Source organism: Thamnophis sirtalis, unplaced genomic scaffold, assembly GCF_051295495.1.
Source record: "Thamnophis sirtalis isolate CommonGarterSnake01/CBP01778 unplaced genomic scaffold, rThaSir2_p1.2 scaffold_1, whole genome shotgun sequence".
Lineage (NCBI taxonomy): Eukaryota > Metazoa > Chordata > Lepidosauria > Squamata > Natricidae > Thamnophis > Thamnophis sirtalis.
Genome location: NW_028261381.1, coordinates 70,610,439 through 70,628,258, shown reverse-complemented (window position 1 = coordinate 70,628,258; position 17,820 = coordinate 70,610,439). Strand labels below are relative to the sequence as shown.

General features: G+C 40.2%; 1 protein-coding gene across 1 annotated transcript; it reads right to left on the bottom strand.

Annotated features, from left to right (window-relative positions):
• Nucleotides 1-1,082: 1,082 nt before the first annotated feature.
• On the bottom strand, nucleotides 1,083-16,298 carry LOC148049545 (protein-glucosylgalactosylhydroxylysine glucosidase-like). Its single transcript, XM_087703977.1, is given in 13 exon segments — nucleotides 1,083-1,735; nucleotides 8,706-8,803; nucleotides 8,892-8,996; nucleotides 9,111-9,244; nucleotides 10,067-10,203; nucleotides 12,073-12,145; nucleotides 12,480-12,591; nucleotides 12,727-12,799; nucleotides 12,801-12,850; nucleotides 14,574-14,693; nucleotides 15,706-16,104; nucleotides 16,107-16,143; nucleotides 16,261-16,298. Coding segments are annotated over 13 exon segments (1,617 nt in total). The 3' UTR covers nucleotides 1,083-1,494.
• Between the last annotated feature and the right edge of the window lie 1,522 nt (nucleotides 16,299-17,820).

The window sequence follows — 17,820 nt, the reverse complement described above, 5'->3', positions numbered from 1 at the left end:
AGGTAGGTTGAGCTGAGAGAGAGGAACTGGCCCAAAGTCACCCAGCCGGTTTTCATGGCAGAACAGATTCTTTCTGAATCCACCCAGCAGTTGTAAAGAAGGAAACACTTTGCCCTGAAATGAAAAGAAAGGCAGAATGTGTAAAATAGTGATTTAAATCTATTCCAGTTTCTATCCTTCATTTCTGCTACTTCTCCATGTACACCTGTGAGACAGAATTAAGAGAATCTATGCATATCCAGCCATTATTAATTCCTACTTCCACCAGCCACATTGATGCCCAAAAGTCAGGAATAAAGCTTGTTGTAGTCCAGGTCCTCCAAACTGCTCTCCCTTCTAGAAACGCGAATTTCAAATTTTCCAGTTAGCAATTGGGGCATCCGACATGATCTGATAGGTCAGACAGATTCCATCCTGAAGAGCGTCTCTACTTTTCCCCACACAAAGCAATGGGTACTGCTTAACATTATTTTTAGGTATCAGCATCTAGTGGCCTAGTAGACTTTAGCTAGGTAGCCTTCTTGCTATACTTTTTCTCCTAGGACAGTGATGGCGAACCTATGACATGCGTGTCAGTGCTGACACGCGTAGCCATTTGGGGTGACACACACAGGATTTCATGCGATTCATCCTCGGCTCCTGCACGGCCGCCGAGGATGAAAGAATCTGTGCTGGAGGAACGGGGGGGCAGGGCGTGTGATCTCCCCCACCCACACTCACTTACTGTATCGCCGCCACCCCTTTTTGAGCGCAGGGGCTGCTGGTAAGGCGTGTGTGCTGTGCGCACACACGTCATCAGCGCGGCGAGGGAGGACCCGCAGGAGAGGAGCGCGGGAACAGTGCGCACCTCTCTCCAGTCAGGCCGGCACAGAGAATCTACTCCTGGGACTGTCGGTTACGACCGCACCACAGCAGGGAACAGCGCAGTGCCAACGGGAACTGTGAGCGCCATTAGCAGCAACTATAAATTGCGCAAAATTATGTTTTTGTCGAAGTGACACACAACGCGAGTTATGCTTGATTTTTTGCCGATTTTTGACACACCACGCCAAAAAGGTTGCCCATCACTGTCCTAGGAGCTCTGGAACAAGAGTTGGAACTCAAGGAATTACATCAACACCTAAAGTTTTCAAGGGCTGCCAGCAATAATTGTTTATCTAGGTTTGCTTTGACTGGATTCCCACATGGAAAATCCAGAGAAGATAGAGCTGTGCCTTATGAAAAGAGAGGAAATCATCAGAGAAATTGTGCCATAGATATGTTTGGCATTCACTTATCAGATTCCTCAGCTGTCCTGGGAAAGTCACATACTCTTATATAGATTTTGTTTTTCATCTATAGGGACTGAGCTCTTGTTTTTGGCTGCTTGTGGATCTAGATTGGCTCAGTTCCAGCTTTAACAAATACGAATCCCCAAAGGCCATCCTGAGGGCTAGTTTAGTAGTGCTAGTGATATAAATTTCTTAAATGTTCTTAAGTGACAATGTGGGGTATTCATGTTATAGCAAACAATGTAACACATTCTTTTAAGGATAGATGCTCTCCTGTTCCAGCCAGTACAACTTCCAGAACAGATAAGTGTAAATTGGGAGAAGACTTGGTCATTTGGATGGTGGTTTTCTCTTTGGTGAAGGTGAGATTTAGCTTGCTTCCTAAGTAGCAAATTCCAGTAATGTTCAGCTGCTTTATGTCATCAGGATAAACAGGGTCAAATTTCAGGCAGCTTCTGGAGATCCTAGGAAGAGCAGAAAGAACTCAGTGGCTAGAATAGGGAATCCCTTACATTATCACCAGCCTTGAAACAGGATACAGATACCTCACTCAGGCCATCATTCAAGATGAAGAAGGCGGGAAGAAGGCGGGGCTTAGCAGTGAGAAGACAGAGTTTCAGGCTATTCCTGAAATTCCCCTATTCCGAAGGAAATTGGAGGTGTCGTTTTGGACCCTAGCTGTCCCGGAGAGACAGTGAAAGGTTGGGGGAGATCCAGTGACCTCAGAGATGTTCGCAAGTCTCGGGGGGGGGGGCTTGGAATAACCTCCTTTGCCAGTTCCTTCTGGATTAGCTGTAAGCTAACCGAAACTGCAGGTTGCCCCTAAGAATGGTGGGAGTGGTTTCAACTGGTAAGCTGATTTTATTACTCAAAGAGATACGGTCCGCATTAAAACTTAAGCTAATTGAAACCAAAGAACAGAAGAATCTAGTGGTGAATTGGTTTTTTTTAATGGGTTTATGGCCAGTGGTTATCTTATTTCTTAAATGTTTTAAATGCTATTTACGTGGATAAAAGGAAAGATTACTCCAACATTCACTCTGACTCTCCTTAAGTGGGCTGTAAACCAATTTACTACAATTTGGCTTCTTACAATCTGACACTTTTATTGCTTGGCTGTGTTGGTCTAAGATCAGATAAGATTGCACAGCTCCCAGCGTGTTTTTACTTGCAAATATTTTAAAGCTTCTAGCTGCGTCACAACATGGCGTCTATACATGCTTCAAATGATTCGTTTCAAATGATTTTCTCCGCATTTCAAAAGTTGTTTGACACATATGAAAGATTTGAAAAAAAGCTGGACTATTTAACATTAAAATATGAAGAAAAAAATGAGAACATTGAGTGTTGGAATGTTCCTGAAATACAAATGAAGAATGTCAGAAATGAAGTTTCTCAACTTGCTGACACGCCGGGCGTCTGGTTTACTTCAGAGGGAGAAAGAGATGCAACACTTGAAAGGGGGGCAGCCATACAGAAGATTTATTTCAAAAGACAGAGTGCACAAGGAATGAGAAGCATTAAAGAATCTATACTTTATGAAGCATCAGTTGCAGAATTTTCGATTCTGGTATTAAATATTATGGATGTTCAGCTAATACAGGATATGAGGATTTGATGTTAATAGAGGATTTTACAAACAAGTAAATGAAATGTCAGCATGTGGTCATGGATTAAATCTTTGGCATATTTAAGGATGAAGGATATTTAAATAACTGTAGTCAACTAAAAATGGAGGTATAATGATGTCAATATGGTAAACATTTGAGTTAAGATATTTGAATTAATATGAATTAATGGAAGAGATGCACCAAAACATGTAACCAGCTGATATACTTTTTTAATAATATATACCTGTGTTCTTTTTTTTTGGTTTCTCTTTTGTTTTTTGTTTTTTTCCCCTGCCTTGTCTTTTGTTCTTTTTGTCTTCTTTTTTTTTTGTTTTTTTTTTCTTTTCCCACTGGTGTGGGCATGTATTGTTTAAGAAACAAAAATTATTATTATTATTATACAATTGTATCACAGCGGCCAGTTGTTTTGCCGGATTTGGCATTGATTACTAGTCGCGCCCCACCCAGGGGCCTAGGACGTCATAACATATTTTTGTAATATGCGTGCAGATCCAAGCAGTGCGGCTTTTTGCATTTGACTGATGGTGATTTTGTCAATTTTTAACTGTTTTAAATGTAATTCCAGTGCTTTTGGAATAGCACCAAGTGTGCCAATTACCACTGGAATTGTCACTGCTGGTTTGTGCCATAGTCGTTGAATTTCGATTTTTAAGTCCTGGCATCTTGCTATTTTTTCATGTTCCTTCTCGGCAACCCTGCTATCACATGGTATTGCGATGTCTATGATTGTGACCTTATTTTTCTCCACGAGTGTGATGTCTGGTGTATTATGCGCCAGTATTTTGTCGGTTTGTATACGGAAATCCACAAGATCTTGACTATCTGATTTTCGGTGACTTTTTCAGGCTGATGTTCCCACCAGTTTGTTGCTGTTTTAATATTATAATTTTTGCACAAATTCCAATGGATCATTTGTGCTACTGAATTGTGCCGCAATTTATAATCAGTCTGCATGATTTTTTTACAGCAGCTGAGTATGTGATCAACAGTTTCATCAGCTTCTTTGCAAGGTCTGCATTTGGCATCATCAGAGGATTTTTCGATTTTGGCCTTAATGGCATTTGTGCGGATAGCTTGTTCTTCCGCAGCCAGGATTATGACTCTGTTTCTTTCTTTAATGTACCTGTTGTTAACCATAACCAAGTTCGTTCACTGTCCACTTTATCTTTTATTTTTTCCAGAAATTGGCCATGCAGTGCTTTGTTCTGCCAACTCTCCATTCTTGATTTTATCACATCTTTTCTGTATTCTTGTTTCGTCTGTTCAGTAGATTTTTGTTCTTTACTTCGATTAATAGATGTTCTTGACTTTCTTTTAAATAATCAGCCAGTGCATGTTTTTCTTCTTCAACTATTTGCTTCACTTGTAATAATCCTCTGCCACCTGATTTTCGGGGCAGATAAAGTCTATCAGTATCACCACGTGGATGTAAACTGTAGTGCATTGTCATTAGTTTCCTGGTTTTTCGGTCCAAAAGGTCCAAATCAGCTCATGTCCAGTTAACTATACCAGCTGTGTATCTTATAACTGGTATTGCCCAGGTATTTATGGCCTTGATTGTATTTCCACCATTCAATTTAGATTTCAAAATTTTCCTAACTCTGTTGGTGTACTCTCACCTGACAATAGTTTTTACTTCTCCATGCTTGATGTTATCCAACTGGAGAATGCCTAAGTATTTGTAGGCTTCCTTTTCTTTGCATTTAATTAATTGGCCATTGGGCATTTCAATTCCCTCACATGCAGTCATTTTGCCCCTTTTTATGGATACAGTGGCGCATTTTTCCATGCCAAACTGCATTGAAATATCGGTGCTGAATACTCGGACTGTGTTTGTCAATGATTGGACTTCTATTTCTGACTTTCCATAGAGTTTCAAATCATCCATATATAGTAAATGCGAAATTTTTTCAGCTTCTTTGGCTGTTTGGTAGCTTAATTTCATTTTTTTTTAAAGATTACTGATAGTGGGATCATTGTGATGATGAAGAGAAGAGGTGAAAGTGAATCACCCTGGAAAATTCCTCGCTTGATATTAACCATTCCGTAGATCTCATTCCCTACTGCCAACTCAGTTCTCCATTGTTTCATCGCCTTTTCAGTAAAGGATGTAATATTTTTTTGCTAATGCCAGTTGTTTCTAAGCATTTTATGATCCAACTATGTGGCAGTGAGTCAAATGCCTTTTTGTAATCAATCCAGACCATATTCAAGTTCGTTTTTCTGTTCTTACAATTTTCTAATATCATTTTATCAATTAGAAGCTGATCTTTTGTGCCCCTGCTCCTTCTTTTGTTGCCTTTTTGCTCTACTGGCAAGATGTTGTTTGTTTCCAAATAATCCATCATGTTATCTGCAATAATGCCTGTGAATAATTTGAAGGTTGTTAGCAAGCATGTTATTGGTCTGTAGTTTTCAGGTGTTGTTCCTTTAGTTGCATCTTTCTGAATCAAGTATGTTTTTCCAGTTGTCAACCATTCATCAATTTGGCCCTTTTGTAAAATTTCATTCAGTTGCCTGGCCAATATTGCATGTAAACTGGTCAGATATTTGAGCCAGAAACCATGTAATTGGTCTTTTCCAGGTGATGTCCAATTCTTTACCTTTTTAACTCGATTTTTGACCATCTCAGTTGTTATTTCTAATACTTGCATTTGTTTGTTGCCAATGCTTTTCTCAAAGTCATGTATCCACTTTGCTTTCTTGTTGTAATCCTTTGCATTTTCCCACAATTCTTTCCAGAATTCAACTGTGGCCTGCTTTTCTGGTTTTTCACTTTTGGTGTCACCATGCACATTAAGTCTTTGATAAAAACGCCGTTGGTCTGTTCGAAATTGCTGATTTTGTTTATATTGGATGATTCGTGCCTCATATCTTTCAATTTTTCTAGCTGTTGCTGTTATCTGCTGTTTTACAATCTCTACAGCTTCATTGATGTTTCTTGTATCCAATCTATATCTTCTGATTAGCCGATCTATGATTTTGTTGTTTTTAAGCCGTTGCTCATGCATGTTCTTTAAGTTACTAGCATCTGCCCTTAATTTTTTGATTTTTTGTTCTAAACGGATTTTCCACTTTGGCTTTGATGCTTTTTCTGTTGTGTGACTAGGTACTTTAATTTTAATGCCTAGTTCATTAGTGACTATTACAGCTGCGTTTGTTTCCAAGATGGATCCCGGTTCAATTGTTGAAAACACTGCATTAACCATTTTCATGATAGGGGCAAAAATTTTCTTAGGCATAGTTTTTAGTGATGGTAAACGTTGCCTTTCCTCATTAAGCAGAAAATGCTCCATGATCTTATCCTTCAATTCTTTTTGTTTTTGAGTTAGTTCATCAGTTGGTTCAGTGATAACTGGTTCTAGTGGTGGTGATGTTATTTCCTCCCCAAGAGCTTCTTCTGGGAGTTCTACTATAATGTCTTTAGTTGTGTCTTGAATATCAGTTATTTCCGCTTGTGATATTGTTTTTTGGTTTTTGCAATTTGCCTGAATTTCCTCATGTTCAACTTCACTAAACACTTTATTGCGGATAATAAATCGCCTTTGATCTGCTAGTCGTTGTTCACTAACATTTGAATCTGGATATTGTTCTTTCCATAATTCATACATTATGATATTATTATTATTATTATTATTATTATTATTATTATTATTATTATTGTCAAATGAAAATGGATATATGATGATGGATATATATGAATATTTGAGTTAAAATGCTCGAGTTAACATGAATTATGTTTGTTGGCTGTGGAAGAGATGCACAAAAGTCTATTTGTAACCAACTGATACACTTTCTATAGCATGTAAAGAAAGATGTTGTATTTGTTTTAAATTAAAAATTAAAAAAAAATAATAAAAAAGATTAAATGAGAGATCTTATAAGCAAAGAGTTGCTAAGAGAAGTCCATACAAAGCTGATCAAGAAGATGATTAGAGGATTGGTACCACAAATGGCAGAAGATATGAGATTGTTTTGTTACTGGAAAGATACAGGTTGATAGATGGAAGAATATAATTTAAAACTAGTTAAACTTAATGAAATTTAGTGATAATAGATAAATAAATAATTGATAATGATAATAATGTACACAATGTATAGTGTTATGATAAGTAATAATTGAATATGAATATTGAATGGTACCTATGAAAGGAAGATTAGAAATCCTTTTGGATTATATACAAAGGTTAATAAAAAAGAACTAAGTTAGATACAGTTAGGTTTTGATTATTAGAGGGAAAATGTCATGATACAGGATATAGTCAAATAAAGGAAGGATAATGATGACAACTTATATATATGTATGGGTACAATATAAGGAAACTAGATGAAAATTGCAAACAGTGATTTGGAAAGGAGGATTAGAAAAGTTTGTTATTAAATATTATGGATGTTTAGCTAAAATAGGACATAAGGATTCAGTGTTATTGGAGGATTTTATAAATATTAAATGAAATGCTAGTATGTGGTTATGTATTAAATCTTGGTATATTTTATGATGAAGGACGTTTAAATAATTATAGTCAAATAAAAATGGAGGTATAAGGGTAACATGCATAAATATCTGAGTTAAAATACTTGAGAATATAAATTATGCTTGATGACTGTGAAAGAGATGCACGAAAGCCTTTTGTAACCAACTGATACACTTTCTACAGTATGTAAAGAAGGAAGATTTTATGTGTTGTGTTTGTTTTGAAAATAAAAATAAATTCTATTTAAAAAAAAAAGATTACCATTATTGTCCCCAACAAGTGATTTTAAAGCACAGTCCAAGAATAAGTTCTTCCAAAGCTTGATGGGAGTGGTGGGATGGCAAAGAAAACTATTAAGGTCCAAGTTGAATTAAATACTGGTAGTTTTAAAAAGGCATGTCAAAGCCAAAAAGCCAGAGCTTAGAGTAGAATACATTTCCAGAAACTCTAGAGAGTTACCAGGCCAAAGTTAATTCTACTGGCTAGAGTGGCCGATGCATTTTGCAACTTGATTTTTGCATCATCTATGCACATACTATTCTGTGAAGCAACATCAGCAAAACAAAACAAAGCACTGATGGAGGAGGATATTTATAGCTCAGGGTTGAATTGTGAGATCCTTTGTGCTCTCTGAGCTTGATTGTTTTCTTGCATATGTTTAATTACCAAACTAGGTAACATCATCAGAGCCCTTGGTGGGAAAAGACAAGATGGCCTTAATCTCAGTATCCCTGCTTGAGGGATTCTGGCTGCTCAGTTAATGGTATTTCAGATTAGCAGAAACAAAAGGAGTTTGATGACTGCAGTCAGAAGCATCTGCCCATGCACAACTCCTGCAGTGGGGAAAGCTTATTTCCCCTACTTCCGCCCCCAACTTGATGTCTAAAAAGTTATTACTGTAATTTTAATTTATACTTATATGTCTATGTGTTCATTCAAAAGGGACTTTTGAATAGATAGTAATCACAGCAAGTGCTAAATGAAATCATTCTATCAATATTTTGTATTGCTTTACAAAATACTTTTAGTTGCAAAACTCACACTATATTTATTTTTAGATGTGACTTTTCTAACCTACATCATTGTTATGTTTTTATAACGGATTATTCCCAGTTACACTTACCCCATATACAACTTTTTCTGAACACACGAAGATACATTTTAAGTCAAATACACAATAAGACAGCTAAGAAATAGATTTTAGGAAACTCTAGTGTTAGGGAAACTACGTCCCCATTCATTCTGCAACACAAGATGTTCTGGGAGATCATATGATTTCGACTAGGAAGAAAACTCTGACAATTTTTTTCACCATTCTTAATTTATACCTGAACCCAGCATATCCAAAAAAGATGGCTTGCAGAAATCCACCCATCCCGGTCAAGAAATTTACAGCTCCTGATCCATCAGAGTTTTCCACCCAGATGTATGAAAAAGAAGAATATATATTCATACGTACTATAGATGATTGTTGTCAAGAGAAGAACTTAAAGACAGGAATAAAATGTGTCTAGTTGGTTGACCTTGAATGGCTCGGTGGTGTTGCTGAAACATTTGCTCATCTGTTGTTGTGCTCTTTTGATTTCCTTCAGCTCCAACCAGCCAATTGCAAACATGCTCTGAAGGAAGAAAGACACTGGTAACACTGAGGGTGCACTCTACCATCCACAAACAGATGCACTGCAGATGGGCATGGAAACCACTTGCTCCCTCCCTCAAGGCCAGCTTTTTACCCAAGTCATGGCAGGCCCCTGGGGATCAGTCACAGGCTCATAGATCTCTAGATCCTTCCTTCTGACTTCTGGGTCCATGGGGTACATGAGAGGAAACCCAAGCAAGACAACATCCGCTTGTTTCACTAGCTCACCTGTGGGAAGAGGCATGAAGCAAAGCTCTGAGGTGACCAAGATGTGGGATGGTGATCGCTAATGAAATGGAACCTCTCGTTTTCATACCACATTCCCCTTGATGGCGAAGGGGATACAGAAAGAAAGCCTCTACTTACATCAAAGAATCTTGATGTATGGTAAGCAAAGATGTCATGATAACTTAAGATGCTCAGGTTTTTTTTATTAATCATACAGCAATGAAGTCCTAAGTGCCTGTTAAAATGTTCATTTGAAGAAGCAACCTGCAGATATTCTAGTATCTGGCCTGCCAGTTTAGCCAATATGTGAGAGAGTTATCTCTTTTCAACACATTACCTCTTGAAGGGGAAGGCAACTCATAATCAAAAGCTACATGTAAGTGTCCAAAGCCTCTGCTGCTTTGACACAACCAATGCCATTCTTATGGTTTCAAGCTGTTTTAGGCAATCAGAAGATAATTGGAAGGGATGGGAAAACAAAGCTTCCCATTTCCTTCTGGCAAAGAAATGACCAAATATCAATGAAAGTGAGAATACAACAATTTTGCCTTTTGTTGTTGGTGAGAGGAAAAGGAAGATCTCTTAGCATAATTTGCATTATTCTCCTCCTCATCCCCATTCCCACATCAGAGAAAGCACATCCCTGAGCAAGAATGCAACAATATTGACTACCAACTGTTGGGCAAAATGTTAACTTGAATGCTCTCCACATTAGCATGCAGGTTGAGTGATGGTTTTCATTCTCACAATTAAGTGAACAATTTGATCTGCAGGTTTTAAAGCTAGGATGAACACCTTGGTTTCTTCTTCTGAATCCCTCACCTGGACAGTATCCATCATATTCTGGATGGTAACCTCTGCTCTTATCCAAAGGCACTTTATGTTTCTTCATAATCTCCTTCCACTCTTCAGGGACAACAAAATGCAACTGGGAGCCCAAGTCAATTGCAAATTTCAAGCTGAAATGGTATGGAGGGAAAAACATCTAGCTAAATTAACCTAGCAGAGAATTACAAATTGTAATTTGACATTTAGCATTTTAAAAGACAACATCAGTATATTTGGGGCACTTTTTTTTCTTTGAGGTTGCTCCTGGTTTGGTATTAAAGAGGTATTAAATTATTCCTCCCAACACATGTTTTAATCACTGTGATGTCATACTTGCTTAATGTTTACTTCTGTGAAATTAAATGGCATCCCAAAGGTACAACGGCATACATTTTGTTGCACAAGACAAATCAGTTATATGCCACTTAAAGAAGTTTTTGGGACTTCCTCTAGTCCTGGAGTAAAAACAGGCAGATTTGTTTTTAAAGTTCTTAACAGTCTCAACAAAGTATCTATTCAAGGTTTGCTATTGTATTTCCACCTTTCTGCTTTTACCAGTATTACTTGGGAACAGAATATTGATTTCTGAACAATGCTGTTACTTTCAAAGAGATGGCTTCTAATGAAACCAAGAAAATCAGCAGCAACATTTTCAAGCTTATCTGTGTATTTCTAATCTTTTTTCTTTAGTGTCTTTAAATGAACATGGGACCTGAGATCTTGGATAGCCAATATTCATGGATGGTTTAATGGAGGTTTTTTTGTATAATGTGAAATATTAAAATTTGGAATTCCAAATTTGGAATTCTCTGATTTCATAACTGGCTCATACAAGGGACGTTTTCTCTGGCACTAACTGTTAGGGATGTGATGACAAAATCTAAAGTTAGAGAAACACATTTGTAGACAGTCACACACATGAACTAGACCTAAAAAAATTCCCAAATAATCCATAAAGTACTTGGAAATTCATGCTTGATTTTGTACTACTAAACTCAATTAGGGAAACTTTTGCGAAAAGTAGCTTACAATTTGCAAAGAAGCATTATACAGTATATATTTCATAAGACAGAGTATCGTTACAAAAAATCTTACTCTATTTCTTTTTGATTGGCCTCCTTTCCTTTCTTTACATGGGCAATGCCTTTACATGGGGGTGAGGAGGGAGAGAAGGAGGAAAGGTTAGTCTTAAACCATCGCTGCACTTGAAAGTCAACTCCTCCTGGAAACCAAAAAATAAATTTTGTGTCAACTGGAAGTGGGAAGGAAGAGGGAGTTGACAAATATACTGCATTTGGTTTGGACTTTGGACCAGAAAATTCAAAGCATCTTCCCAAGAGTTGGGCTGAAGACATGAAACTCCCCAGCCAGCCAGACTAAAGTATGACATGAGGCTCAGCCTATCATAATTATTGTTTATATTCTTGAAAAGTAAGTATGCCAATGAACTTTTAAATTACAGGTAGTCCTGGACTTACGACCACAATTGAGCCCAACATTTCTGTTGCTAAGTGAAACATTTTCAAGTGAGTTTTGCCCCATTTTACAACCTTTATTGCCACTGCTGTTAAGTGACTCACCACAGTTGTTAAATTAGTAACACGGTTGTTAAGTGAACCTGGCTTCCCCATTGACTTGGCTTGTCAGAAGGTTGCAAAATGGGATCTGGGACCCTGCAATAGTCACAAATATGAAACAATTGCCAAACATCTGATTTTTGATCATGTGACCATGGGAATGCAGCAACATTTGTGTGAAAAATGTCATTATTTTTCCAGTGATGTTGTAACTTTGAAAGGTCACTAAATGAACTTGTATTTAAATTTGTAACAGATAATAAATGCATTGAGAAGGTGAATTAAGTGTTAACCATAAAAAAGCCCAAAGTAGAAAAAAAGCCAAAGAAAGAATAGAAATTCTGGAAGGAGAGAAGGACAGAGAAAAAATTCTGGGAGGAGAAGGGCAGAGAAGCAGGATCAGCAATTCTGGACATCTCTTACCTCCTCTGGGCAACTGCATTTGTATAGACAGAATTATCTACAGTGCAATGATATTCATCTGGGGGCAAAACACCTGAAAGGAGGCAGACAGTTTTAGAACTCAGCAGCCCTTCCATAGGCCTCACTGTGACGTCCTCATGGTTAGGAATGGACACCTATAAGCTGTCCAATCTTTTTTCTCTCTCCCAGAATAGCTCTTGCAATAAGCATTGATGGATGAAGGTTCAAGGGTGCATATTGGTTGCAATTCATTTGGGCATTTAAGAAAAACCTTTATTGCTCTCCCTCCTGCCTCCCAAGGTCATTCCCACCTATCATTACAGGCTCTGCCTCATCAGCTGTAGCTGCTGGAGGAGATGCACTGAACTGACTCCTATCCCTGCTCAGGAGCCCCCTTACACACTTACCCACAATGTGATAGTTTTCTTCCTCAGAGTTCCACACAACTCGGCTGCACCAGTATTGAGCGATAGCCTGGACTACATCCCAGCCACCTTCCTGCTGAAAGAGCTTCAAGTCCTAGAAGCGCATCAGGAGAGATTCCATTGACCCTGCAGGGCCCCATCTGACTCAGACAGGCTAGCCAGGTTTAGTGGCAAAAGCAGGAGCAGGACGGGAGGCAACAGTGGCTTCTCCAAGCCCAGCCACAGCTACCTGAGTGAGGCAGAAATACTGCTCGAATGCCAGCATCACATCTCCATTGATGTGGATCTCCTCGTCTCCATAAAGGGCAGACCTCTTGGCCCGTTGCCGCACTCTCCCAGGGAAACTTTGCACCCTGCCACAATGGAAACCAACATGAAATAAAATCAAGTATCTCGACAAGTCATAAGGCATATTAAATAGTAATTTTTTTCCTTTCTTTGGAGATGTTCAAATCCAGAGCACGCTTGTTCAGGAATGGGCAGGTTTTCCCTGCATGACAGAAGAGCCTGCTAGAGAACAGCCAGTGGCCTTGTTTGCTCAATCCAGTTTCCATCCTCAATGAGAGAAGGCAACTTTTCAATGTCATTCTGGGCCTTGTTCAGTTGCCAAAGAATAGTTCTTGCGGTTGTTCAATGGTGGATCCCCACAAAACTCTCCACTTGGGTCAAATGGGGTGAAACTCATGGGAGAGGGGTTGAATTCAGCACCTTCAGTATCCAGCCACATGTTCATAGGAAAGAAGAGAACACCAGGAAGTTGCCACATGAAGGCCACTGCTTGGATCCAATAAGCAAGTGAAGAAGTTTTCTTTTGATGCTGCAGGTTAGAAGTTGCCAGTTTGGTGCAACGATTAAGGCATCAGGCTAGAAACCAGGACATTCTGAGTTCTATCACCCCCTTAGGAAACAATCTAGTTGGGTGATCTTGGGCCAGTCATCTATTCTCTGTTCTAGGAAGAAGGCAATAGGAAGCCACTTCCAAAGTCTTGCCAAGAAAACTGCAGGGATTAGTCCAGTCATCAGGAATCAAGACTGTTTCAAAGGCATAAACCCCTCCCCCCATCCCTATAGCTCACCATAAAATTTACTGAGACTTAAATTAACTGATTTTAAACCCTCAGCAACAAGTTGCAAATTTGAGAAATGCTTACATGCTTGTGCCCTCTGAATCCATGGATTCAGCATCACTGGAGTTTTAGCAGCCAACTTCTGAAGGAAGTCTGCTCTTCAGGATTATGACCTTAGAAATTGTTACTACATTGTTGTTTAAGCGTATTGCCTTAATTTAAAGTTAACTTAAAGTTCACAGAATCAGCCCCCAACAATCTGGGCCCTCAGTTTACCAACCTCAGAAGGATGGAAGGCAGAATCAACTTTGAGCCAGTAGGAATCGAATTGCTGGCAGTCGGTAGAATTAGCCTGAAATACTGCTTAGTAACCACTGTGCCACCAGGGCTCCAACGATTAATCTAGCTTAATTTCAAATGATTTATATATTCATGTGGTATTACTGGTGGTTGGTCTAAATTACTTTATTTAATCAATTCTAGACAAAGCTAAAAACTCACCCTGAATTTTCTATTGTGCTACTTCAGAAATTATTTTCAAATTAGCCTGTTGAAATTTGGAGCCCTTTGCCTGTTCTAACCATTTATGCTTTCTGGGGAACAGAGAAGAGATCCCTGTCTTCTCTTCAGAGCAAGGTCTGAATCTGGAAAAGAAGCCATCTAACTTCTGAGAAAGAGTCAAAATCTCCTCAATGGAGACACCACTTCTTGTCCTTCTACTTCCAGTCTCCCCCACTTCAGATTGCAAAAGCTGCTTTTGAATATCATCAAGGCTTTCGAAACTGTTTAGAGCCACTCTTGTTTCAAAGGAGTTTCTGCTGCTGCGCCAGGATTTTACTTTTGTTTCTTGAAAAGCTGCCGAAATGCTAAAATTAAAAACCATTCAAAACAAGGGGAACCTCTATGTGGATCCCAGCCACGACTAAAGGAAATAGTGAAGGAAACTGGTTCCACGCCTGCTGTGGAAAGAGAAGGGACTTTTCCTCTTGTCTTTGTAAGTGGCTTCTACCTTGTATCCTTGTTCCCATGCGTTGTGTAGAGCTCCCTCTAGTGTTTGGATCCTGTATTTTAAGATAGCACAAGCCGCTTCTGGATAGAAAAGCAGGATGTTTGGGTATATCCAGGTATCCTACATTTAACAACAAAAAAGGACAACATATATAAATATGGCCATCAAATGTAAAAGATCTGCAAATTAGAGTAAAGCCAGCAGTTATTCCTTTCCCATAAGGGCTCCCAGCTTCAGATGAGCATGAGTCTTCTGGGAGACAAACTTCTTCATTCCCTCCCTCAGAACAAAATCTGGGCTCTAGGAATTATGTCGCTTCAGTTTAAAAAATAGAGAACCACATGATGAACATTCTTCTCTGGGGCAGGAGGCTGGTGGAAAGTTAATATCAAATCCTCCTCAGGGGACTGTGGAAGAAAGTGCTGCTCCCACGAATGCATGCACACATAAAGGCGCCTGCCCTTCCCTTTCCCTCTGGGCCGCCAACCCAGAAAGTTTGGGGAACTCTGATTTAGGGGATAGTGTTTAAATCAGGAAGTGCCAGAGCAACAATAAAAACATGGTATTTCACATGTCAGATGAAACAACCGCAAGGTTAGCAAATCTTAAGTTACAAAGGAATGGATAGAGAGGGAGGGAGGAGGGGAAAATTAGAGACAGATCCAGAGTCAGGTCATTTGCTAATAAGACCTTCCAACTTGTTGTCCATTTTGAAAAGATATTTTATTCGAGAAGCAGAGACTGTGCCTCAGGACAGAACATAGATAACAGCCGGATTCAATCCATGTCACCTCAAATTAAAAAGATCCCTAGTTTAAACACACATCTACATTCTACCCCATGCATGTCAGGTGAGACGAACTAAGTCTAACTTTCTATCTTCACTTTCCAGGTTGAGTCACATATCTGAACTAACAGTTGATTGCATGGTACTTACATCAACCTGTAATGGAGAGAAGAAGAACTGGGCAAAATTCACAACACCTTTTAGTCTTTGCATGCGCATCACAGAAAACCAACACTAGCTGCAGGACAGTAGATGACCCGGTCTTTGCCTTGGCAGGCAGCATCTTCCCCAATTCATCTCCCCTTCATCCAGGAGTAGCAAACTGGGGCGGTTCCCTTTGCTCACCTGGTCCCAGAAGACATGGCCCCAGTAGTCTTCACTGGATGTGCTGTTGGAAAGGCCTCCTGGGCTGATTCCAGAGAAAGGGAAGTTAGCAGAGCCCAGAGGAGGAATGGCACTCAACAGGTAATACAGGCAGCCATATATGGCCTGGCTGAAGGGAAGAGGCCCGTCCACATCTACACAGCAGCCTTCCCAGAGCGCTGCCGATGCCTGGGTGTGAGACAGATATAAGGAACCCGGTCCAACCAGGGACATCCCTTCACAAAAGGTCCTTTGCATAACCTTTTCAGACTCTGCTACAGCAGTGAGGAACTCCCATCTCTGCTCCTTCTGTTCTCCAGGGAGGGTCACTGATTGGGGCACTGAGTTCCAGATCATGTGTACAGTAGGTTGCGGGGGGGGGGCTCTACTTCTGGGACCAATGTCTTTCCATAGAGATAGCTAAAGAAAAAAATGGGAATCCTTATGTTTCTCTCTGAATATTAGAAGATCTACTAAACCACAGAAACATCACTGGAATTCTCTACTCATTGAGCACAAAGACTTTGCTTTGCATACCTTTTGAACTCTAACCTAAACCTTTTCCATCTCCTCATTCTCCTTATCCTTTTTATCTCTGCCTATCCCTTTTAAGTGCAGTGGCCAATGGTTCTCTTCTTCCTCAATCTCTCTGCCTCGTAGACCAAGCTACTTGGGAGCTCAAGAGTTGTAGAGCTGGTATATTTGGAGGACAGCAGGTTAGGGAAGGCAATATTAGTAAAAGTCCCCCCTTTCTTATCATCCAAAGCACCCTGTTAGTATCATAGGCGTTTCCCGTCCCTGCCTCTTCCACCTGGCGAATTTGCTGCTCGGTCCTATTCCGCAGGGTGGGAACAATTCCAAGCGGAGACGGGGAGCTTTTTGTAAAAACTGCCCATGCCTTCCGGGCCAAGAGACAGGAGGCGCCTCGCCCCAGGGACGTGCACTCACTAGAGGCAAGGGAGGTGGAGCCTCACCTGTCTCCTCAGGAAAAGGAAAGAAATTTAAATATTTTTTTAAAAAATAATTAAAGCCAAGATAGTTGCTACCAGATTCCAGGTCACAGTGGCTTGGTGTCTGCTTAGTGTTAACAAAGCAGGAGGCGAGAGAACTCAGAGCCTCCTTTGCATAAGGAATTTTTTGCCTTCTAAAAGTTAAGAAAGAGTTAAAAAGCAAAAAAGTTCAGATGCAAAAGAGGCACTAATTCTCCCGCCTCCTGATCTGGGAGCAGCGAATCATGTCTTCTTGTTGCAGTTGAGCACGCTTACGTTGGGCGGGTTATTTCGGTGGGCGTGCTTCAGAGGAGAGAGGAGTGGGGGAGAAGGAGGAGGCTCGCTCTTCACCCCTCCCCAACCTTCCCAGGGTCCAGATTCCCTTCGCTGCAAGCCTTGCCATCTCTTGCATCCCAAAGGTGGGTGGGTGTGGGAGCTTTGGTAGCCCCAATTCTTCTCTTGGGGGGGGGTGTCTCCTGGGGCTGCTGGCTAGATAGACTTCCGAGGAGCGACCCCTTCCCTCCTAGTCCCCCTGTGGGTGGCTGGAAACTTCCGTGCATTTCAGCCAGCCATAAAACGCTTAGCCGGGGGTTTCCTTACAAGAGCCAGGCCTTGTGGCAAGAAAGACCGCTGCCCTGCTGAGCTGCTTCACAAAAGGATGCCCAGCTGAGCCTCACCAGGCATAAACCTCACCGCACGTCACTGCCTCGCCGTCTCCTCTCCTCCCTCCGGCATCGGCCCTTTTCTCTCCTTTCCATTTTCTCTTTTTCAGACTCTCCCAGTTTGTGCCGTAAGGGGAAAGCATCTGGCCGCGAAAGCGCGAGGAATCCCTAATGTGGTTATTTTTTTTCTGTTTAGCTGGAAAATGCCGAACTACAAGAATAAAAATTGGCACTGTGGGAAACCCACTCCAGTCAGAAATTGGACAGTCATTAAGTGAAGCAGCAAGCACTTTATTGTAAACTACAGTTTTGCAAGACAGTTGCTAGGAAAATAGACATACCCCCAAAATGGATTTCAACAGCGTTTTATTCCCTCAACCCAAACGCAAATCCCTTTTGACGAGGACCACAAAGTTCACAATTTCCCTAAATTACCATTGCCCTTT